Genomic DNA, 26,990 nt, shown 5'->3' on the forward strand with positions numbered 1-26,990 from the left:
CACGTGGAAAGATATTTATTGCAGCAATGCTGGTAGTAGCAGAAGTCAGGGAACAACTCAAATGCCCAGCCATAGAGAATGGTCAAATAAATAACGGTATATCCATACAATGGAGTACTACACAGCACTAAAAAGGAAAAGAGAGATTTTATAACTCGAAGTGGTATGGTCTCCAAGAGCATTTGTTATGTGGAAAATGGTTTGTATGGTATTAACCATTTATATTACATATATATATATACACACACACACACACACACATATATATACAGATATAGATGATATTCTTCATATCATAGTGTGTTAACATTAGGGATATTATAAATATCATAGAAATGATATTCTATTAATACCATTGTGTGTTAACACTAGAGATATTATAAATATCATAGAGACAATACTCTATTAATATCATCGTGTGCTAACAACACTGGAAATATTATAAATATTATAGAGATGATATTCTATTAATATCATCATGTGTTAACACTAGAGATTTTATAAATATACAGACAATATTCTATTAATATCATCTTGTGTTAACAACAGTAGAGATATTATAAATATCATAGAGATGATATTTGATAAATTTCATGTGTTGAACTAGGCACTATAAATATTCAGATGATGTTCTATCAACACTGTGTTAACACTAGACATTCTAAATATTATGTAGATAATATTTTATTAATATAGTGATTTAACACTAGACATTATAAATATGTAGATGACATTTTATTAATATTATAGTGTATTAACACTGTGTAACACTAGACATTATAAATATAATGTAGATTATATTTTATTAATATCGTAGTGAGTTAACACTAGACATATTTTCTAGATATTTTATTACTATCATAGTGTGATAACACTAGACATTATAAATATCTAGATATTTTATTAATATAGTGTGTTAACACTAGACATTACAAATATAATATGGATGATATTTTATTAATATAGTGTGTTAATACTGTGTGTTAACACTAGACATGATAAAATCAGATATATTTTATTAATATAGTGTGTTAACACTAGACATTATAAATATCATCTAGATGATATTTTATTAATATCATAGTGTGTTAACACTGTGTGTTAACATGACATTGTAAATATCTAGATAATATTTTATTACTGTCAGTGTGTTAACACTAGACCTTATAAATATCATCTAGATGATGTTTTATTAATATCATAGTGTGTTAATACTGCATGTTAACAGTAGACATTATAAATATCTAGGTGATATTTTATTAATATAGTGTGTTAACAATATACATTTTGAATATAATATAGATATTTTATTAATATGTGTTAACACTAGACAGTGTAAATATATAGATGATATTTTATTCATATCATGGTGCATTAACACTGTGTGTTAAAATTAGACATAAATATCTTATAGATGATATTTTATAAATATCATAGTGTGTTAACACTAGATATTATATAGATCATATTTTATTATTAGAGTGTGTTAATACTAGATATTATAAACATATAGATGATATTTTATTAATATCATAGTGTGTTAACACTTGGTATTATAAATATCACATGGATATTTTAATATAGTGTATTAACACTATTATAAATATCATGTAGATATTTAATATCATAGTGTGTTAATATTTGATATTATAAATATCATTTACGTGATATTTTGTTAATATAGTGTGTTAACACTAGATATTGTAAATATCGTGTAGATGATATTTTATTAATGTCATGGTGTGTTAATACTAGATATTATAAATATCATATAGATGATATCCTATTAATATTATAGTGTGTTAGCACTGTGTATTAATACTAAATACTGCAAATATCATGCAGATAATATATATATATTTTTTGAGACAGAGTTTCACTCTTTTTGCCTAGGCTGGAGTGCAATGGTGCAATCTTGGCTCACTGCAAACTCCGCCTCCTGGATTCAAGTGATTCTCAGGCGTCAGCCTCCCAAGTAGCTGGGACTGCAGGCACACACCACCATGCATGGCTAATTTTTGTATTTTTAGTAGAGATAGGGTTTCACCATGTTGACCAGGCTGGTCTCGAGCTCCTGACCTCAGGAGATCTGCCCACCTCAGCCTCCCAAAGTGTTGGGATTACAAGCGTGAGCCACTATACCCAGCTGTTAACACTGTGTTAACACTAGATATTAGAAATATCATCTAGATGATATTTTATAAATATCATAGCGTGTTAACACTAGATGTTATAAATATCATCTAGATATTTTATCAATATCATAGTGTGTTAACACTAGATGTTATAAATATGTAGCTAATATTTCATGGATATCATTGTGTGTTAACACTAGATATTATAAATATATAGATGATATTAACATCGTAGTGTGTTAACACTAGATATTGTAAATATATAGATGATATTTTATTAAAATCACAGTGGTTTGACACTAGAGATGATATAATAAATATCATAGCAATATTTCATTAATACCATAGTGTGTTGATGTTAGATATGATATGACGAATATCACAACAACATTTCATTAATACTATAATGCATTGACACTAGATATAAATATTACAGCAAAATTTTATTAATACCGTAGTCCGTTGACACTAGATATGATATCACAGCAATATTTCATTAATACCATGGTGCGTTGACAATAAATATGATAAATGTCACAGTGATATTTCATTAATGCCATAGTTCATTGTCACTAGGTATGATATATGTGACAGTGATATTTCATTAATATCATAGTGCATTGACACTAGATATGTTATGATAAGTGCCACAGAGGTATTTCATTAATATCATAGTACGTTGACACTACGTATGATCAGATAAATGTCATGGCGATATTTCACTCATACCATAGTGCATTGGCACTACATATGACAGTATAAGTATCACAGCGATATTTCATTAAGGTAGTGTTGACACTAGATATGAGAAATACCACAGCGATATTTAATTAATACCATAGTGCATTGTCACTAGGTATGATAAATAATCACAGCGATATTCCATGAATACTATAATGTGTTGACTTAGATATGATAACTACCATGGCGATATTTCATTCGTACCGTGGTGCATCGACACTAGATATGATACATATCACAGCGATATTTACTTAATACAACAGTGCATTGACACTAGATATGATAAATATCACAATATTTCACTAATTTCATTAATAATATAGTGCGTTGACACTACGTATGATAAATATCACAGTGATATTTCATTAATACCATAGTACATTAACACTAGATATGATAAACACCATGGCGGCATATCATTAACGCCATAGTGCATCGACACTAAATATGATAAGTATCACAGTGATATTTCACTAATATCACAAGGTGTAAACACTGTGTGTAAACACTGGTTACTATAAATATCAGAACGATATTTCATTAATATCACGGTGTGTCACTGGATATTATCAATATCAGAGCGATATTTTATTAATATTACAGTGTGTAAACACTGGATATTGTAAATATCTCAGCAATATTTCTTTTTCTTTCTTTCTTTCTTTCTTTTTTTTTTTTTTTTTTTGAGACGGAGTTTTTGCTCTTATTGCCCAGGCTCGAGTGCAGTGGTGCAATCTCGGCTCACTGCAGCCTTTGCCTTCTTTCAAGCAATTCTCCTGCCTGAGCCTCCCAAGTCGCTGGGATTACAGGCACGTGCCACCATGCCCAGCTAATTTTTTTGTATTTTTAGTAGAGACGGGGTTTCACCATGTTGGTCAGGCTGGTCTCAATCTGCTGACGTCGTGATCCACCCGCCTTGGCCTCCTAAAGTGCTGGGATTACAGGCGTGAGCCACCACGCCGGGCCCTTCACAGCAATATTTCATTAATATTACAGTGTGTAAACATTGGATATTATAAATATCAGCGATATTTCATGAATATCACAGTGTGTAAGTACTGGATATTATAAATATCAGAGCGATATTTCATTAGTATCACAGTGTACAAACACTGGATATTATAAATATCAGAGCGATATTTCATTAATATCACAGTGTGTAAATACTGGATATTATAAATAACAGAGCTATATTTCATTAATATCACAGTGTGTAAATACTGGACATTATAAATATCAGAGCACCATTTCATTAATATCACAGTGTGCAAACACTGGATATTATAAATATAAGAAGGATATTTATATCACAGTGTGTAAGCAGTAGATATTATAAATGTCAGACTGATACTTCAATATTATCACAGTGTGTAAACACGGGGTATTATAAATGCCAGAGTGGTATTTCAGTAATATCACAGTGTGTAAACAATGCATATTATAAATATCAGAGCAATGTTTCATAAGTATCACGGTGTGTAAACACTGGATAATATCATAATATAAATAGAGTGATATTTCATTAATATCACAATATGTAAACACTAGATATGTATATATGAGCAATGTTTCATTAAAATCACAATGTGTAAACACTAGATATTATAAATATCAAAGCAATATTTCATTAATATCATAGCATGTAATTATTGGATATTATAAATATCAGAGTGATATTTCATTAATATCACGGTGTATAAATATCCTTGAGATATTGCTGCTCATATCATAGTGGGTGTAATCCTCTGTTATTATGCATAATTCCTTGAGATATTACTGTTAGTATCACCATGGTGTACACCCTGTGATATTATGCATAGTGTCCTTAAGATATTACTGATAATATTACCGTGGGTTTACACACTGTGATATTATGCATAATATATCCTTGAGACATTACTGGTAATATAAAAGGGAATGTACACCCTGTGTGTGTACACCCGCTGTGATATTATGCATAACATATCCTTGAGACATTACTGTTAAGATCAGAGAAAGAGTATACCCTGTTTGTGTACAACCCCTGTGATGTTATGCATAATATATCTTTGAGAAATTATTGCTAATATCATAGGGGGAGTACACCCTGTGTGTACACCCCCAGTGATAGTATACATAAGATATCCTCGATATGTTACTGGTAATATCACAGAGGTGTGTACACCCTGTGTGTGTAAACCCCTGTGATGTTATGCATAATATATGCTCAAGACATTAAGGCTAATATCACATGGGGTGTAAACGCTATGTTATTATGCATAACATATTCTCGAAATATTACTGCTAATATCACAGGAGGAGTACACCCTGTAATATTATTCAAAATATTGTAGAAAGATATTACTTCTAATATCACAGTGGGTGTATACCCTGTGATATTATTTGTCATATTTTATGGCGATATTACTCATATATCACAGAGGGTGTACACCGTGTATACACCCAGTGGAATTATTTATAATATCAAAAACAGATATGACTCTTAATATCACAATGGGTATACACCCTGTGATATTATTTGTAACATCATAAGGAGATACTACTCCTAATATCACGGTGTACACCCTGTGATATTATTCATAATATTGTAGAGAGATATTACTCCTGATATCACTGTGGGTGTACACCCTGTGTTATTCATAATATCAAAGAAAGATATTACTCTTAATATCACACTGGGTGTACATAATATGTGTATATCTTGTTACCCTTCAAACAAACAACCTAACACTAATAATTAGTACAGCCCTTATATTCATTATCATTTTAATCCTAGGCTTAATTTATGAATGAACCCAAAAAGGATTAGATTGAGCTGAATTGATAAATAGTTGAAGTTAAAATAAATGATTTTGACTCATTAGATTATGATAGACCATATTTACCAAATGCCCTTTATTTATATTAACATATTAGCATGTACCATAGCACTGCTCTGGGAATATTAATCTATCGATCCCACTTAATATCATCCCTATTATGCTTAGAAGGCATAATGTTATCAATATTTATCTTAAGTACTCTTATAACTTTAAATATACATTTTATTCTAGCATCCATAGTGCCCATTATCCTCCTAGTATTTGCTGCCTTACGAGTGGGCCTCGCCTTACCGGTTTCAATCTCCAACACATATGGCCTAGATTACATACAAAATTTAAATTTACTCCAATGCTAAAAGTTATTATTCCGACAATTACACTGTTAACCAATAACATGACTCTCAAAAAACTCTATAATCTGAATTAACGTAACTATTCAGAGCACATTCATCGGCCTCATTACTATTTTTTAACCAGTTAAACAATAATTCATCTAACTTCTCATTAACCTTCTCTCCTGACCCGCTAACGTCACCCCTTCTAATCTTAACAGCCTGATTACTACCTCTTATAATTCTAGCAAGCCAATATCACCTGTCCAGTGAATCACTTCTACGAAAAAATCTCTACATTTCCATATTAATTTCCCTATAAATTTTTTAATTATAGCATTCACAGCCACAGAACTAATTATATTTTATATCGTCTTTGAAACTACACTTATTCCTACCCTAATTATCATCACCTGTTGAGGTAACCAAACAGAATGCCTCAATGCAAGCTCATATTTCTTACTCTTTACACTAGTGAGATCCCTTCCCCTTCTTGTCACACTTATCTATACTCAAAATGTCTCAGGTTCACTAAGTATGCTAATAATGATGTTTACCACTGAAGAACTATTAAACACATGATCTAATAACATTATATGACTAGCATGTATCTTGGCTTTTATAGTAAAAATACCTCTATATGGACTTCACCTATGACTTCCCAAAGCCCACGCAGAAGCCCGTATTGCTGGCTCAATAGTACTTGCAGCGGTACTCCTAAAACTAGGCAGCTACAGTATCATATGGCTTACCCTTATCCTTAGCCCCCTAACAGAATATATAGCCTACCCTGTCCTCATATTATCCTTATGAGGGATAGTCATGACAAGCTCAATTTGTCTACCACAAATCGATTTAAAATCACTTATCGCTTACTCCTCCGTAAGCCATATAGCACTTGTTATTATGGCTATCCTCATCCAAACCTCTTGAAGCTTTACAGGCGCAGTCACCCTTATAATTGCCCATGGATTCACTTCATCCTTACTCTTCTGCCTAGCAAATTGGAACTATGAACGAGTCCATAGCCGAATTATACTACTTACCCAAGGCCTTCAAACATTGCTCCCACTAATAGCCTCCTGATGACTTCTAGCAAATCTTACTAACCTTGCCTTACCCCCTACTATAAATCTAGTAGGAGAACTCTTCATTACTATGGTTTCGTTCTCCTGATCAAACATCACCATTATGCTTATAGGACTTAATATGCTAATCACAGCCCTTTTACTCCCTGTGTATGCTAACCATGACACAATGAGGGACACTTGCATATTACGTTAACAGTATTAAACCCTCCTTTACATGAGAAAATACACTAATAGTTATACACCTTGCACCTATTTTTCTATTATCCTTAAACTCTAAAATTATTATGGGATTTGCATGCTGTAGATATAGTTTAACCAAAACATTAGACTATGAATCTAACAATAGAAGCCCGCAACTTGTTATATGCCAAGAAAGTATGCAAGAACTGCTAACTCATGCCCCTGTGTCTAACAAAATGGCTTTCTCAACTTTTAAAGGATAAGAGTTATCCATTGGTCTCAGGAACCAAAAACATTGGTGCAACTCCAAATAAAAGTAATAAACATGTACTTTTCCACTACTATAACAGTTCTAATTCCCTTAATCTTACCAATTTTTGTTACCTTGGCCAACTCCTGCAAAAAAGATTCATACCCATACTATGTAAAAATATCTATTGCAAGCGTCTTCATTGTTAGCCTCATCCCTACGGCAATATTTATTTATACAGACCAAGAAGTAGTTATCTCAAACTGACATTGATTAACAATCCAAACTCTTAAACTCTCACTAAGCTTTAAACTAGATTACTTCTCCACGATATTTTCCCGGTAGCACTATTTGTTACTTGATCTATCGTAGAATTCTCAATATGATAAACTCAGGCCCTAATATTAATCAATTTTTCAAATACTCATTTTCCTCATCACAATATTAATTCTCGTTACTGCCAATAACCTCTTTCAACTTTTTATCGGATGAGAAGGCGTAGGAATCATGTGCTTCTTATTAAGTGGCTGATGATATGGCCGAGCGGATGCTAATACAGCAACCCTCCAAGCGGTTCTGTGACCGCATCGGCGACATTGGCTTCATTTTACCTATAGCATGATTCCTCTTGTCCTCCAACACATGGGAGCTTCAACAAGCATTTATTATAGATTCTGCCACCAATTCCCTTCCGTTAATTAGTCTTCTCCTAGCAGCAGTAGGAAAGTCAATTTGGCCTCCATCCCTGACTTCCTTCCGCCATAGAAGGCCCAACCCCAGTCTCAGCTCTACTCCACTCCAGCCCCGTAGTGTAGCTGGAGTTTCCCTGCTCATCCGCTTCTACCCTTTAATAGAAAATAAACTCTTAGTTCAAACCTTTACATTGTGCTTAGGGGCTATGACTACCTTATTTACAGCAATCTGTGCTCTAACACAAAAGGGCATCAAAAAAATCGTAGCGTTCTCCACCTCAAGCCAACTAGGCCTTATAATAGTCACAACTGGCATGAATCAACCACACCTAGCATTTCTTCACATCTGCACCCATGCCTTTTTTTTTTTTTTTTTAAAGCTGTGTTATTTATATGTTCAGGATCCATGATCCATAACCTCAGTGATGAACAGGTCATCTGAAAAACAGGAGATCTACTCAGGACTTTACTCCTCACTTCCTCCTCCCTAATTATTGGTAGCTTCACACCTACAGGTATGCCTTTCCTCACAGGCTTTTATTCTAAAGATCTTATTATCGAAACCGTAAACACATCATATACCAACAGCCGAGCCCTTTCTATTACTCTTATTGCAACCTCCCTAACAGCTGTCTATAGTATACAAATTATTTTCTTCGCTCTGATAGGACAACCCCGCTTTGCAACCCTGATCACTATTAATAAAAATAACCCCTTCCTAATTAACTCAGTTAAATGCCTAATAACTGGCAGTATCTTCTCTGGATTCCTTTCCCCAACAGTATTATTCCTATGTCATCCCCCCAGACAACTATACCGCGTCACCTAAAACTAACAGCCCTAGCTGTAACCACCCAAATAAATTAAAAACACTATAAACCCCACGAAAGTTCAACACAATACCACAGCCTACAGCACCACTAACAATTAACCCTAAGCGCCTATAAATAGGAGACGATTTCAAAGAAAACCCTACAAACCCTATAACCAAAAGAATACTTAATAAAAATAAAGCATATGCCATTATTCCTACGTGGACTATAACGATGACTAATGGTATGAAAAACCATCATTGTACTTCAAGTATAAGAACACTAATGACCAAAATACACAAAACGCACCCACTAATAAAAATTATTAAGCATTCATTCATTGATTTCCCCACGCCATCCAACATTTCCACGTGATGGAACTTGAGCTCACTTCTTAGTGCCTGCCAAATTCTCCAGATTATCATAGGATTATTTCTCGCCGTACGTTATACATCAGATACCTCAGCTGCTTTCTCTTCAGTCGCCCACATCAGCGGAGATGTAAATTATGGCTGAATAATCTACTATTTTCATGCTAACGGTGCCTCAATATTCTTCATCTACCTCTTCCTACACATTGACCGAGGCTTATACTACTGGTCATTTATATTTCTAGAAAACTGAAATACTGGTATTATTCTCCTACTCACAACCATAGCAACAGCATTTATAAGCTACGTACTTCCATGAGGCCAAATATCATTCTGAGGTGCTACAGTAATTACAAACCTATTATCAGCCATTCCATATATTGGAACTGACCTCGTACAATGAATCTGAGGTGGATTCTCAGTTGACAAAGCCACCGTTACACGATTTTTCACCTTCCATTGCATCTTACCTTTCATCATTACAGCTCTAGTAACTGTTTACCATTTATTCTTATATGAAACAGGATCTGACAACCCTTCAGGAGTCTCATCAGACCCAGATAGAATCACCTTCCACCCCTACTAAATGATCAAAGATATTCTAGGTTTAATTTTTTTCCTCCTCCTAACAACTCTAACACTATTGTCACCTGACCTTCTAAGCAATCCAGATTATTACACTTTGGCCAGCCCCCTAAATACCTCACCCCACATTAAGCCAGAGTGATATTTTTTGTTTGCATATGCAATTCTACGATCCATCCCTAACAAACTAGGTGGTGTACTAGCCTTTATATCCTGCTTTCTCATTCTAGCGATTATCCCATACTTCACATGTCTAAACAACAAAGCATAATATTTCTTCCATTAAGTCGATACCTATTCTGAATCTTAGTAGCTGACCTGCTCACACTCACATGAATCGGAGGACAGCCAGTCTACTACCTTTTCATTATTATTGGAAAAACAGCATCCATTATGTATTTCTCCACTATCCTCACCCTTATGCCACTCATTGCCCTAATTGAAAAATAAGCTACTTAAACTATCCTTGTAGTATAATTCAATACTCTGGTCTTATAAACCAGAAATGGAGAATTCCCTCCCCAGGACAACTCAGGGAAAAAGCATTCCCACTCCACCGTCAATTCCCAAAGCTGAAATTCTAATTAAACTATTCCATGTACTTTTCTCAGCACACATTTTAACTACCACATCAGTATTAATAAACTAACACTAATACATTAGTGCTTCTGTGTACTTCGTGCATTACTGTTAGTCCCCAAGAATAATATATTGTACTATATATGCTTAATCGCACATAGTGCATTCATATATTAGAGTACCTAAAAAAGTTAGCCCACACACATATAAGGATGTATCAAAATTTCTTAATTAACTATAGAACATATACTATTATTAACTGGTCAATAAAATCTAGCCAACACGAATATTCAACCATATGAAGAACCCTTAATATTACACAGGAATATTACCCCACAATATAGTTTGCAATGTCCTGGGGGGAAGATGGGGGTGATATTACTCTTCATATCGGGGGAGGTGTTCACCCACCCACGATATGGTTCATAATATCCAGAGGGGGAGATGGGGCGATATTACTCCCCATATCACGGGGGGGTGTGATATGGTTCATAATATCCAAGGGGGGACAGGGAGGTGATATTACTCCCCATATTGCAAGAAGTGCTCACCCTCCTGTGATATGGTTCATAATATCCAGGGGGGAAGATGGAGGGGGTATAATTCCCCATATTGTGGGGGTTGTGATAAAATTCGTAATATCCAAGGGCAGAGAGGCAGGTGATATTACTCTCCATATCGTGGGGGGGGGGTGTGATATAGTTCATAACATCCAGGGGGGAGAGGGTGGTAATATTACTCCCTACATCGTGGGGGGTGTTCTCACCCTTCCGTGATATGGTTGGTAATATCCAGGATGGTAGAGGGGGAGATGTTACTCCCCACATCGCAGGAAGTGTTCACCCCTCTGCGATGTGGTTGGTAATATCCAGGGGGGAGAGGGCGGTGACATTATTCCCCATATCGCGGGGGGTGTTGACGCCACTGCAATGTGCTTCATAATATAACATACTGCATGGTGTATACCTTCATATGATATTGTTCATAATATCCAAGGTGGAGAGGATGACGTTGCTACCCATATTACAGGGGGTGTAACCTCCTTGCGATATTGTCGGTAATATTCAGGGGTGGAGAGGACGACGCTACTCCCCACATCGCAGTGGGTGTACAACACCCTGCGATAATATCCTTAATATCCAGGGGATAGAGAATGATGTTACTTACCATATTGTAGGAAGTGTACACCCCCCTGTGATATTGTCTGTAATATCCAGGGTGGAAGAGGATGATATTACTCCCAATATCACAGAAAGTATACACCCCCTTGTGATATATTTCATAATATCCAGGAGTGAAGAGAATATTAATCCCCATACCACAGGGAGTGTCCACCTCCCTGTACCATTGTTCATAACATCCAGGGAGGGAGAGGATGATATTACACCCAATATCGCAGAAAGTATATGCCTTGTTATGACATATTTCCTAATATCCAGGGATGAAGAAGATGATATTACTCCCCCTACCTCAGGGGGCGTACAGCCGCCCGTTTTATTTTTCATAATATCCAGGGAGGGAGAGGGTGATGAGGGTGATATTATTCCCAATATCGCAGGGAATGTACTGAAGACGATATTGCTCCCCATATCGCGGTAGGTGAACACCCCCTTGTGATATTGTTCATAATATCCAGGGGGTGAGAGGATGATGTTACTCTGCATATCGCAGGGGTTGTACACCCCCCTGAGATATTGTCCAGAGTATCCTGGTGAAGAAAGGATAATGTTACTTCCCATATCACAGGGGGTGTATATAGTCCCTAATATCCAGCGGGAAAAAGGATGATATTACACCCCATATTGCAGGGAAATATTATTCTCCTAATATCACAGTGGGTGTACACACCATGTGTACACCCAGAAATATCCGTAATATCCTAAGGATATATTACTCTCCTAATAACCCAGTGGGTGTACACTTTAAGATTATATTCATGATATTCTGAGGAAATATTACACTTCTAATATCACAGTGAGTGTATGCCATGTTTGCTCACCCTGTGATATTACTTGTGATATCCTGGGGAAATACTTCTCTTCGAAAATCACAGTGGGTGTACCCCACGTGTGTGCACCCTGTGATATTATTCATAATATCTGAGGGAGATATTATTCATAATATCATAGGGAGATATTACTGCTAATATCACAGTAAATATACCCGTGTGTGTACACCCTGTGATATTATTAATAATATCCTACGGAAATATTACTTCTAATAGCACAGGGTGTGTACAACATGTGTGTACAGCCTGTGATGTTATTTGTAATATCCTAGAGAGGTATTTCTCCTAATAGCACAGTGTGCGCACCCCTTGTGATAATATTTGTAATATCCTAGGGAGATATTACTCCTAATGTTTCATTGAGTGTACATCCTGTGACGTTATTCATAATATCTTTGGAATATATTACTTCTAATATCACAGTGAGTGTACACCTTGTGATATTATTTGTAATATCCTCTGGAGATATCACTTTTATATCACAGTGAGTGTACACACATGGTGTGTACTTTGATATTTGGTGTAATATCTTTGGAGGATATAATATCATGTGTGTACACTCTGAGATATTATTTATAATATCCTCAGGAGATTTTTAAAAATATCACAGTGGGTGTACACCGTGTGTGTACACTCTGTGCTATTATTCATAATATTCTTGAGAGATGTTATTCCTAATATTGCAATGGGTGTACACCATGTGTGTACACCGTGGGATACTATTTGTAATATCCTTGAAAGATATTACTCCTAATATCAAAGTGTGTGTTCAACCTGTGTGTACCCCCTGGGATTGAATTTGTAATATGATGCAGAGATACTACTTACAGTATCACAGCAGGTGTACAACATGTGTGTACACCCTGGGATAGCATTGGTAATATCCTGGAAAATATTACTGCTAATATCGCAGTGACTTGGGGAGATATTACTCCTAATATCACAGTGCATGTACTCCATGTGTGTACACACTGGTATAGTATTCATAACATCCTAGGAGATATTACCCTTAATATCACAGTGGGTGTACACCATGTGTATATATCCTATTATTGTATTCTTAATATTTTGGGGAGACATTACTCCAAATATCACAGTGGTTGTACATCATTTGTGTACACCCTGTGATAGTATTCATAATATCCTAAGAAGATATTTCTCCTAATATCACGGTGAGTGTACACGATGTGTGGGATAGTATTTGTAATATTTTCTGGAGTTATTACTCTTAATATCACAGTGGGTGTACACCATGTGTGTACACCCTGGGATATTATTCATAATATCCTGTTGAGATATTACTCCTAATATCACAGTGGTTGTACACTCTAGGATAGTATTCATAATATCCTAGGGAGATATTACTGTTAATATCACTGTGGCTGTACACCATGTGTACACACCCTGGGATAGTATTTGTAATATTTTGGGGAAATATTACTTTTAATATCATGGAGTATTATTCGTAAACTCCTGGGGAGATATTGCTCCTAATGTCACTGTGGATGTACACCATGTATTTAAACCCTGAGATAGTATTCATAACATCCTGTGGAGATATCAGTCCTAATATCACAGTGTGTGCACACCATGTGTGCACACCCTAGAGAAGTGTTTGTAATGTCCTGGAGCGATATTTCTCCTAAAATCACAGTGAGTGTACACCATGTGTGTACACCCTGGGATAGCATAGTATTTGTAATATCCTGGGGAGCTATTACTTCTAATGTCACAGTGGGTGTACATCATGTGTGTACACCCTTGGATAGTGTTTTTAATAAACTGAAGAGATATTACTCCTAATATCACAGTAGTTGTACACTATATGTATAGAGCCTGGTATAGCATTCGTAATAACATTAGATGGTATTACTGGTGATATCACAGTAGTTGCACACTATGTGTGTACATCCTGAGATAGTATTCATAATATTCTGAGGAAATATACTACTAATATCACACACATGGTGTACACCCTGCGACAATATCCATAATATCCTAAGTGGATATTACCCCTAATATTATGGTGGGTGTAAACCATGTGTGTGCACCCTGGGATAGTATTCATAATATCCTGGAAAGATATTACTCCTAATATCACAGTGGGTGTACACCAGATGTGTACACCCTGGGATAGTGTTCACAATATTCTGGGGATATGTTACTCATAACATCACAGTGGTTTATGCTATGTGTGTACACCCCCAAGTAGTATTCATAGTATTCTTGGGTGATATTTCTTCTAATATCACAGTGAGTGTACACTATATGTGTACAGCAGGCATAGTATTCTTAATATCCTTGGGAGCTATTACTCCTAATATCACAGTGGTTGTATACCATGTGTGTACACCCTGTTATAGTATCTGTAATATTTTGGGGAGATACTCCTCCTAATATCACAGTGGGTGTACATCATGTGTGTACACCCTGTACACCCTCGTATAGTATTCATAATATCCTGGGAAGATATTACTCCTAATATCATGGTGGGTGTACACGACATGTTGGATAGTACTCGAAATGTCCTCAAGAGAGATTACTCCTAATATCACAGGGGGTGTACACCAAGTGTCTATACCCTGTAATAGTATTCATAATATCCTTGGGAGATATTACCCAAAATATCACAGTGGCTGTACACCATGTGGGTACACCCTGGGAGAGTACTTGTAATATCCTGGGAAAATATTACACTTAATATCACAGTGGGTGTACACCATGTGTGTACACCCTAGGATAGTATTAGCAGTATCCTGGGGAGATATTACTCCTAATATCTCAGTGGATATACACACATGGTGTGTACATTATTTGTAACATGCTGGGCAGATATTTCTCCTGATATCACAGTTGGTTGACACGATGTGTGTACACCGTGGGACATTATTCATAATATCCTAAAAAGATGTTACTCCTAATATCACAGTTGTTGTGCACCACATGTGTACACCCTGGGACATTATTTGTAATATCCTGGGGAGATATTACTCCTAATATCACAGTGGGTGTACCCCGTGTCTGTACACCCTAGGACATTGTAATATCCTGGGAAGACATTACTCCTAATATCAAAGTGGGGGTAGGTACACCATGTGTGTATACCCTGGTATATTATTAGTAATATCTGGGGTGATATTACTTCTAATACCACAGTGGGTGTAAACCATGTGTCTATATCCTGGGATAGTAATCATAATATCCTGGAGAGATACTACTTATAATATCACAGTTGGTGTACACCATGTGTGTACACACTGGTATAGTATTCGTAATATCCTGAGGAGACATTACTCCTAATATTACAGTGGATGTACACAATGTGTGTACACCCTGGGATACTATTCGTAATATCCTGGGGAGGTACTACTTTTAATATCATAGTGTGTGTACACACTGGTATAACATTTGTAATATCTTGGGGAGATATAAATCCTACTACCACAATGCTTTGACACCATGTATGTACACCCTGGAATAGTGTTAGCAATATCCTGGCAATATATTACTCCTAATATCACAGTGGGCGTACACCATGTGTGTATACCCTGAGATAGGATTCATAATTTCTGGGGAGATATTACTTTTAATATCACAGATGGGGTACACCATGTGTGAACACATTGGGATATTATTTGTAGTATCCTGAGGATATATTACTTCTAATATCACAGTAGATGGACACCCTGGGATATTATTTGTAGTATCCTGCAGAGATATTACTCAATATCACAGAGGAGTGTACACCATGTGTGTACACCCACTGTGATATTATTTGTAATATTTTAGGGAGATATTACTCCTAATACCATAGTGGGTGAATGCCCTGTGATATTATTCATAATATCCTAGAAAGATATTACTGTTCATGTCACAGAGAGTGTATACCCTGTGATAATATTCGTAATATCCTAGAGATATATTATTTCTAATATCACAGTGGGTGTACACCCTGTTATATGATTCATAATAGCTAAAGGAGATATTACTCCTAAATCACAGTGGGTATAAACTCTGTGATATTATTTGTAGTATTTTAGGGAGCTATTACTTTTACTATCACAGGGGGTGTACACCTTGTGATATTATTAATAATATCCCAGGGAGATATTACTCCTAATATCACAGTAGATGTACACCCTGTGATAATGTTCATAATATTCTAGGGAGATATTACTCCTAATATCAAAGTGGGCATAAAACTTGTGATATCATTTGTAATATCCTAGGGTGATATTACTCTATTCCTAATATGACAGTGAGCATACACCATGTGGTATTATTCATAATATATTAGAGAGGTAGTACTCCTAATATCACAGTGGGTGTACACCCTGTAATATTATTCGTAATTTATTAGGGAGATGTTACTCCTAATATCACAGTGGGTGTACACCCTGTGATATTGGTCATAACATCCTAGGGAGATGTTACTGCTAATATCACAGTGGGTGTACACCCACTGCAATATTATTTGTAATATCCTATTGAGATATTACTTCTAATATCACAGTGTGTGTACACCATATGTTTACACCCTCTGATATTATTCATAATATCCTATGGAGATATTACACCTAATATCACAGTGAGCATATGCTCTGTGATATTATTCATAATATCCTAGGGAGATATTACTTCTTATATCACAGTGGGTGTACATCCTGTGATATTATTAGTAACATTCTAGGGAGATATTACTCCTAATATCACAGTGGTTGTACACTCCATGATATTATCTGTAATATCCTTGGAAGATATTACTCCTACTATCTAGGTAGATTTCCACCCTGTGATATAATTCGTAATATGTTAGCGAGATATTACTCCTAATATCACAATGGGTGTACACCCTGTGATATTATTTGTAATATCCTCCTGAGAGGTTACTCCTAATATCACAGTGGATGTACACTCTGTGATATTATTCCTAATATCCTAGGAAGATGTTACTGTTAATTTCACATAATATCCTAGGGAGGTATTACTCCTAATATCACAGTGGGTGTACACCCTGTGATATTATTCATAATATCCTACAAAGATATTACTTTTAATATCACAGTGTGTGTACACCATGTGGGTACACCCTGTGATATTATTCATAATATCCTAGGTAGATATTACTCCTAATATCACAGTGGGTGTACACTCTATGATTATGATATTATTCATATTAACCTAGGTAGATATTACTCCTATTGTCACAGTGGGTGTACACCCTGTGATATTATTTGTAATATCCTAGGAGGATGTTATTTCTAATGTCACAGGTTGTGTACCCCCTTTTGATACCATCAGTGACATTTTAGGGATATGTTACTCCTAATGTCACATGGGGTGTACACCCTGTTATATTATTTGTAATATTTTAGGGTGATGTTACTCCTAATGTCGCAGGGGATGTATATCCTGTGATATTATTCATAATGTTATAGGGGAATTTTAGTCCTAATGTTACAGGGGGTGTACACCCTGTGATATTATTTGTAATCTCCTAGGGGGATGTTACTCCTAACATCACAGGATGTATAAAGCCTGTGATGTTATTCGTAATATCTTAAGGGGATGTTAGTTCTAATGTCACAGGGGATGTACACCCTGTGTATTATTCCTAATATTCTAAAGGGATGTTATTCCTAATGTCACAGGGGGTGTCCACCATGTGTGTACACCCTGTGATGTTATTCATCTTATCCTAGGAGGACGTTAAACCTAATGTCACAGTGGGTGTACACCATGTGTGTACTTTCCCTGTGATATTATTCCTAATATCCTATGGGGATTTTACTCCTAGGATATTACTCACAGGATGTACACTCTGTGATATTATTCATCATGTTCTAGAGAAATGTTACCCCTAATGTCACAGTGGTTGTATACCACGTGTGTACACCTTGTGATATTATTCGGCATGTCCTAGGGGGATGTTACTTCTAAGGTCACAGTGGGTGTACACCACGTGTGTACTTCTTGTGATAGTATTCATAATATCCTAGGGTAATATTACTCCTCTGGTCACAGTGGGAGTACACCATATGATATTATTCATAATATCTTAGGGGGATATTAATCCTGATTTCACAGTCGATGTACATCCTGTTATATTATTTTTAATATCTTAGGGGGATATTACTTCTAATGTCACAGTGGGTGTACACCCTGTGATGTTTTTCAGAATATCCTAGAAGGGTATTAATCCTAATATCACAGGAGGTGTACACACTGTGATATCATTCGTAATATTATAGGGGGATATTACTTCTGTAATATTATAGGGGATTACACCTTGTGATATTATTCATAATGTCCTAGGAAAATATTACTCCTAATGTCACAGGGAGTGTACACACTGTGATATTATTCATAATATCTTATGGAGATATTACTCCTAATCACAGAGGGTGTGCACCATGTGTGTACACCCTTCGATATTATTTGGAATATTCTAGGGAGATATTACTCCTAATGTCACAGAAAGTGTACACCATGTGTACACCCTGTGATATTATTCCTAATATCCTAGGGAGATATTACTGCTAATGTCAAAGGAGGTTTACACCGTGTGTGTACACCCTGTGCTATTATTTGTAATATCCTAGTGAGATATTACTCCTAATGTCACAGGAGGTATACACTGTGTGTGGACACTCTGTGACATTACTCGTAATATCCAAGGGAGACATTGCTTCTAATGTCACAGAGGTGTACATCATGTGTGGGCACCCTGTAACATTATTCATAATATCCTAGGGAGATATTACTCCTAATGTCACGGGGGGTGAGATATTATGAGTATTTCATTAATATCCTAGTGTGTTAACACTAGATATTATAAATATCATGGATACTTTCTTAGTGGCATAGTGTGTTAGCACCCTGTGATAACATTAGATATTATGAATATCATAGATATATTATTAGTATCACATGTGTTAATACTAGATAGTATAAATATCATGGATATTTTATTAATACCATAGTGTGTTAATACTGGGTATTTTATTAATAGCATAGTGTGTTAACACTAGATATTATAAATATCATGGAAATTTTATTAATGTCATAGTGTGTTAACACTTGATAATATAAATATCATGTATATTTTATTAATATCATAGTATGTTAACACTAAATATTATAAATGTCATAGATATTTTATTAATAGCATAGTGCATTAACCCTGTGTGTTAAGACTATATATTATAAATCTCATGGATATTTTATTAATATCATAGTGTGCTAACAGTGTGTATTAACCCTAGCTACTATAAATATGATAGATGTTTTATTAATATCTTAGTGTGTTTTAACACTAGATATTTTCGATATCATAGATATTTTTAATATTATAGTGTGTTAACACTGTGTGGTAACACTAGATATTATAAATATCATAGTGTGTTTACACTAGTTATTATAAATAGCATAGATATTTTATGAATATTATAGTGTGTTAACACAGTGTGCTAACTTTAGATATTATAAATATCATAGATATTTTATTAGTATCATAATGTATTAACCCTGTGTGTTAACACTAGATATTATATTTATCACAGGTATTTTATGAATATTATAGTGTGTTTACACTGTATGTTAACATAAGGTTGTGTAAATATCACACATATTTTCTTAATACCATAGTGTGTTATGACTAGATATGATAAATATAAAGTTTTGGTTTTTTTTTTTTTTGAGACGGAGTCTCTCTCTGTCGCCCAGGCTGGGGTGTAGTGGCTGGATCTCCACTCACTGCAAGCTCCGCCTCCCGAGTTTAGGCCATTCTCCTGCCTCAGCCTCCTGAGTAGCTGGGACTACAGGCGCCTGCCACCTCGCCCGGCTAGTTTTTTGTATTTTTTTAGTAGAGACGGGATTTCACCGTATTAGCCAGGATGGTCTCGAACTCCTGACCTCAGGTGATCCGCCTGTCTCGGCCTCCCAAAGTGCTGGGATTATAGGCTTGAGCCACCGCACCCAGCCAAGATATTTTCTTAATATCACAGTGTGTTAACACTGTACACATCAGATATTATAAATATCATAGTTTGTTAATATCATGTGTTAACACTAGATATTATAAATATCATATTTTGCTGATATCATAGTGTGTTAACACTAGATATTATAAATACAGAGATTTTATTAATATCATTGTGTGTTAACACCATGTGTTAGCACTAGATTTTATAAATATAGATATTTTATTAGTATCACAGTATGTTAACACTAGAATTTGTAGATGCATTAGTTTACTAATATCACTTTGCGTTAACACTAGATATTATAAATATCAATATTTTATTAACATCATAGTGTGGTAACACTGTGTGTTAACACTTGATATTATTATAAATATTTTAGATATTTTATTAACATCATAGTGTGTTATATATGATATCATCTATATGTATGCGATATATGTATGAATTATCTCTGGAAAAATCTGATAATATTAGTTATGTCTGGGGAGGCTACAAGAAGCCAAGGATGATGAGAAACCCTAAATTTCACTTTATACTTGTTGATGTTACACAAAAAACCTTTTTTCCCCTTGCCTCCCCCTACACTTCCCTCCAAAATAATACTTTACCATAACCATTTAGTGCTTAAAAAAATACCTGAATCTTTCTCGTCAATTTCTTGGCTGCCTTCTGTGTGCAGGCCTCTCCCGTATGTGACTCTTAGAAGATCCTGAGAGGTAAGGGTTGTGAACATCTGGAGGACCAAGGCCCACTTCTTTTCTGATCCCACACTAGAAGATGTGGGTGTGAAGCCTTACTTAGAGGTTTTCTGTGGGAATGAAATAAATGAGTCTATGTAAAGTGCAAGAGCATTGAAGGTGCTTACTAAATGTTATTTATCTTCACTTTCGCTGCCTTGGTCCTCTCATACCCACTCCTGATTTTAGGCGGTTGGGGGAAAATTGCCATTGAACATCATACTCTACTAACAAAGACCATTTGAGAGTTAGATTCATCTCTTTCCCATTTCAACAGCAGAAAGAATCCCCACAAATCAAGCGCTCCTCTTGTTCTATACCTTGTCACTTTGTTGCTACTCCCACCGGCCAAAGAGGGAGGAAAGTTTCTTGGTGTAATTAAAATATTGTTATAGGCTGGGTAGTGGTGGTGGGGTGGGGTGGAGGGCTCATGCCTATAATCCCAGCACTTTGGGAGGCCAAGATGGGAGGATCGCTTGAGGCCAGGAGTTTGAGACCAGGCTGGGCAACATAGTGAGACCCCTATCTCTACAAAAAAAAAAAAAAATTAGCCAGGCATGATGGCATGCATCTGTAGTCCCCGTTACTTGGGAGGCTGAGGGAGAAGGATCACTTGAGCCCAAGGGTTTCAGGCTGCAGTAAGCTACGATCATGCAACTGCACTCCAGCCTAGGCAACAGAGCAACACTGTCTTTCTGAAAACAAAAAAAATTGTTACAGAATATAGAGTTAATAACTTCTCTGGAACAAGAAAGCTCTCATTTTAGATACCCATCCATTCACTCATTCAGTAGCGTTCTGGATGCCAGGAATTTAGTGGTGAGCAAAATAGACATGGTCTCTGCCTCCCGATGCTCAAGATCCCTCCCTCTATTTTTAGAAACCAGGTTTATTCAAGTATAATTGATGTACAGTAAAATTTACTCTTTTTAGTGGAAACTTCTATGGGTTTCAGCAAATGTGTAACCAACACAATTAAGATCTAGAACATACTGTCTTGCTCTTCCCAATTTTCTTATGCTCCTTTGGAGTCAGCAACTCTACCCCAACCTCTAGACCCTGGCAGCCAGTGATCTGTCCTCTGTCCATATGGATTTGTCTTTTCGAGAATGCCATATACATGAACTAATACACAATGTCATCTTTTGAGCCTAGCTGCTTCTACATAGCTTAACATTTGAGATTCATTCGTGCTCTTTTGAGTAGTATTGCTGAGTGGTATCCCATGGTACCAGTGGTCCTTCTTTTTTCTTGGAGAAAGTCTTTCTCTGTCACCCAGGCTGGAGTGCAGTTGGAGCAATCACAGCTCACTGCCACTTCCACCTCCTGGACTCAAGTGATCCTCCTGTCTCAGCCTCCTGAGTAGCTGGGACTGCAGACACCAGCCACTGTGCCCAGCTCATTTTAAAATTCTTTTGTAGAGGTGGGGTCTCAATACGTTGCCCAGGCCAGTCTCCCATACTAGTAACTCCTGTACTCGAGCAATCCTCCAGCCGCAGCCTCCCAAAGTGCTGAGGTGACAGGCAAGAGCTACCATGCCTCACCTCAGATGGACCATTTTGATGCCATGTTGGGGACAAAGAAAGAAAGAAAGAAAGAAAACAACTCGCTTTGACCAAATTGGCCCGAGCTGATTGAATTCACTGGCTAGACTACATTAATTTTCCTCCCATGGGGCCCAGTTAGGTCTGGGAACACAGTTCCGTTCTAATAGGAAGATAAAATGTCACTTCTTGCAACCGAATCTGTGGATTACGAAACTCACATTCACTTTGCCGATCATTGTTTTGTCTTTTTGTTTTGGACAATATGGCCCCAGCTGGCCTGTAAGTGAGCAAAGGCCCCACTAAGAGTCCCTCTCCCCAGGCTTTATGACACCAGTGCTGAGTCATAGAGGTTCTGCCAGTCCCCAGGAGAAGCACTTTCCCCTTTCCTGGTGATGACTTTGGATCCTTGAGCAGAGTTTTGCCCGAGCAGGGCTCATGGAGGAAGATGGAGTTTCTTGGGACCACTCAGACTGCCAGTTACTGTGGCCCCAAGAAATGCTGTGGCTTGACCTCACTGCCAGCTGTACAAGCTCCAGTGATCCAGGAGTGCTATCAGCCCTACTACCTGCCCGGGTACCGCTACCTCAATTCATGGAGGCCTAGCCTCTTCTACAAGATATCCAACGTCCAGACCTGCCCGGACGAGAGCTCCAGCACCCTGCGGCCACCCACCACCCTGCCCGCGTTGCGCTCAGCGCTCTTCTCTCGCTATAGCCCCCATGACTGGGACCATTCCAACCAGCTGCAGGTGCGTGGGGCAGAGGCCTCCCGGCTGTGGGCCAGCCGGCTGACGGACGACTCCGTGAGGCTCTTGCAGGACAAGGACCAGTTGACGCAGCAGATGCAGCAGGGCACCACCCGGAACCTGGGCCAGAGACTGTCAGACATCGGTTTCTGGAAGTCGGAGCTGAGCTATGAGCTGGACAGACTTCTGACTGAGAACCAGAACTTGGAGACGGTCAAGAGGCGGCTGGAGTGCGCGGCCAATGAGGTGAACTGCCCATTGCAGGTGAGTACAGGGTTGGGGACAGGGCTGTGGCCATGTGATGGGGATACTGCACACTCATTCCACTTCCCTCGACTGAAGATTAAGGTGGCAGGCGCCTTGCAGGTCGGTTTGAGCTGCACCACCGAATGTGATCAGTAATACAATCTTAGTCAATTCAGGATAATCCCAGTCAAATCAGGGTTTCTTGGACTCAACAGAATTTCCTTTTCTCCTTGAAGCTACATCAAAGTTGCAGGGGTTTCATGAAGGTATTGTGTGCATACATATGCATGCCTGAGCATGTGTGTGTTCCGGTCCTTAAAGCACATACTTAAAATAACTGACTTATGTATTTATTTGTTTATTTATTACACAGAGTCTCCCTCTGTCACCCAGGCTGGAGTGCAGTGGCTCGATCTTGGCTCACTGCGACTTCCACCTCCTGGGTTCAAGCGACTCTCGTGCCTCAGCCTCCCGAGGAGCTGGGATTACAGGCGCCCGCCACCATGGCCAGCTAATTTTTGTATTTTTAGTAAAGACAGGGTTTTGCTATGTTAGCCAGGCTGGTCTCGATCTGATCTGCCTGCCTCTACCTACCAGAGTGCTGGGATTACAGGCATGAGCCACTGCACCTGGCCCATAACTGCCTTATTTTTCCCCGTAATACTTATCCTCTAACAAGATGTATACTTGATTGAATATTAGAATATAGGATCGTCTCCATCAAGGCAGAGACTTTTGCCTGTGTTGTCACTGATGTATTCAAGACTGCTATTCAGTGCAGGGCACCTGTATGTCTGTGTGGGTCCGTAATGACCAATATCGGTGCTGATTGATGTTGTTTACACTAACGTTTTGAATGTATTCCCAGCCTAGGACAGGGCGAAGCACAGAGTAGGCATGCAATAAATACATGCTGAATAAATGAGTAAATATCTAAATGTGACTGGGCGCAGTGGCTCACGCCTGGGTCTGGATACAAAGGGGTCTGGATAAGTGAATGTTTCTCACAGCACCCAGGAGAAAGTGATGGAAGGGGTTGAGTGGACACTGGGTAAGGAACCAGCAGCACCTATGGGAACTGACTTTGACCGCACAGGAAGATGACTGGCTGCTCCCTGGAGTGTGTGGGGAACTCAGGACCTCTTGCCTGGAAGCCTCCTGCAGCTTCAGGGGCTTCTGTAGGAGAGATCCTGCCTCTGGATCCTCCTGGGAGACATGGCATAGGTTTCCATCACTCTGAGATGTCCAAACCCATGCAATGCAGGGAGCAGATTCCATACAACTCCAGATTCTCCCTGGGAAGGAGGATGGGCAGGGCTGCTTTTCAGAGCCCTACAGCAGCATCCCAAACCTACTGCTCTCCCTCCCACTCTCTTCTCACTCCCCCATCCTGTCTAGAAAGTCCAGCTCTGCCTGGTCACATCTGGCTTTCTCTGATCAGCCACATGGTGGCAGGGGGACCATCAACATCTCAATTCCATCTCCCGGGCTGCCCCCACAGTCCAGGCAGCCTCTCCCTGCACAATGTCAACCACCTCCTTCCTGGTCTCCCAATTCCTGCTCCCTTCCAACCCATTGTCCTCACAGCAGCCACTGATTGCCTTGATGGCCTCCAAGAAATTAACATCTTAATTCCCGAATTCCTCCATTCCTCCCCATAACCCCTGTCGCCGCTATTGCTCCAGTCTCACTTCCTCTAATCCAATGCCAATGGCTTCCTGTCTGTTTCTCTGCCGACCTCAGGGCCTTTGTAGCTGCTGTTTTCCCTTCTGGTGCATTTCTATCCAGGTCTGCATCTCTGCTTCTCATGACACAGTCCTTCTCCTCCTCAGAGAATTCCTCCCTGACCACTCTGCTGGTTACTCCTCACCCACTCACATCACCCTGAATATTTTCATCCTGGCCCTTCACACAGTTGGAAATGATTGAGTTCCTGGTTTGTTGTTGTTTGAGACAGGGTCTTGCTCTGTTGCCCAGGCTGGAGTGCAGTGGCATGATTTTGGCTCATTGCTTGACCTCCTGGAGTCAAGAGATCCTCCAACCTCAGCCTCCCAAGGAGCTGGGACTATAGACACGCACCACCACGTCTGGTTAATTTTAAAATTTTTTGAAGAGATGGGATCTTGCTATGCTGCCCAGGCTGGTCTCCAACTCCTGAACTCAAGTGATCCTCCCCCCTTGGCTTCCCAAAGCATTGAGATTACAGGCGTGAAGGAGGCACTGCGCCCAACCTGATTTTCTTATGGGAGTTCTCTCCCCTAGTAGAACACAGGCTGCGTGAGAGCAGGGACTCTCAGCCTGGTTCATTGTGCTATCCCCAGCACCTCAGCAGAGCATGACTCACAGAAGGGGTTCCGGAAATCCTTGTGGCACGGGTCAGTGACCCCCTCCCGTTTCTGAGTTCTCACATATATTTGCATCGTGACATCCAGACCTTGATGTCCTGCTTCCTTCTGCTCCTGGGCCCTTTGTGACATCACGGGCTAGTATGCCAAGCGCTGCTGTTCATCAGCTTCCTGTCACAGAGCACCCCTGAAAAGCCCCCTTTCCTGTCCTCTCTTCTGCTCTGCCCAGGTCTGCGTGAGAGTTGTAAGACCCAGGGCTGTGTGGCAGGGTTGTCCTGACCACCTCCCCAAACTGTCCCTCCACTGGGAGATCTGCAAAGAGGGATTTTCATGCGTATTCACAGGTAATATTTTTGGGCAATGTTCTCAGTGATTTACACTTGTCAAGTCGACTTCACCTGCACAATGGACCTGCGAGATAGGCACCAATATGGCACCCATCAGCGTAGGAGGAAACCAGCAGAGAGGTTAAGCAATTTGCCCAAATGCACACAATAGGAAGTGGCCAAGCCCCGATTGAAGTCAGAAGAGAAGCTACATGGAGGATGGCAGCCAAAACCATCTTATCTGAAATTATTATGAAGTTTTACTCTATGTATTATTGTATTTGGGGAAAGCTTGGGGCTGCTGATGCAATTATGGGAATCCAAATTGGTTCTTGAGATGCTACCTTGTCCTGCCTTCTCTACATGGGCCTTGCATCTCCAGATGCATTGGTCGTGTGGCAACCCACAGCTCTCATCCGGTGAGAAGGGGAGGCAGAAGCCCATCCAATGCACAGTAATGA

General features: G+C 38.3%; 1 protein-coding gene and 1 long non-coding RNA gene across 3 annotated transcripts in view; one reads left to right on the forward strand and one right to left on the reverse strand.

Moving 5' to 3' along the window:
- LOC103880309 lies at positions 1–26,411 on the reverse strand. 2 transcript variants are annotated; one of them, XR_002519143.2, is made up of 3 exons: positions 26,203–26,411; positions 21,220–21,391; positions 1–127 (listed from the first exon to the last, which is right to left on the reverse strand). It is a non-coding gene; the product is annotated as an uncharacterized LOC103880309 (long non-coding RNA). The 2 variants fall into 2 exon arrangements; XR_002519144.2 differs by lacking the exon at positions 26,203–26,411 and adding an exon at positions 23,086–23,159.
- TEKT5 (tektin 5) overlaps positions 23,247–26,990 on the forward strand; it is a 65,198-nt gene continuing 61,454 nt past the window's right edge. Inside the window, exon 1 of the mRNA XM_003916526.4 lies at positions 23,247–23,876. Coding sequence (XP_003916575.1) covers positions 23,313–23,876 — 564 coding nt within the window. The 5' untranslated portion in view covers positions 23,247–23,312. The remainder of the gene's footprint in view (positions 23,877–26,990) is intronic.

This window comes from Papio anubis, chromosome 18 (assembly GCF_008728515.1).
Source record: "Papio anubis isolate 15944 chromosome 18, Panubis1.0, whole genome shotgun sequence".
NCBI classification, from domain to species: Eukaryota; Metazoa; Chordata; class Mammalia; order Primates; family Cercopithecidae; genus Papio; species Papio anubis.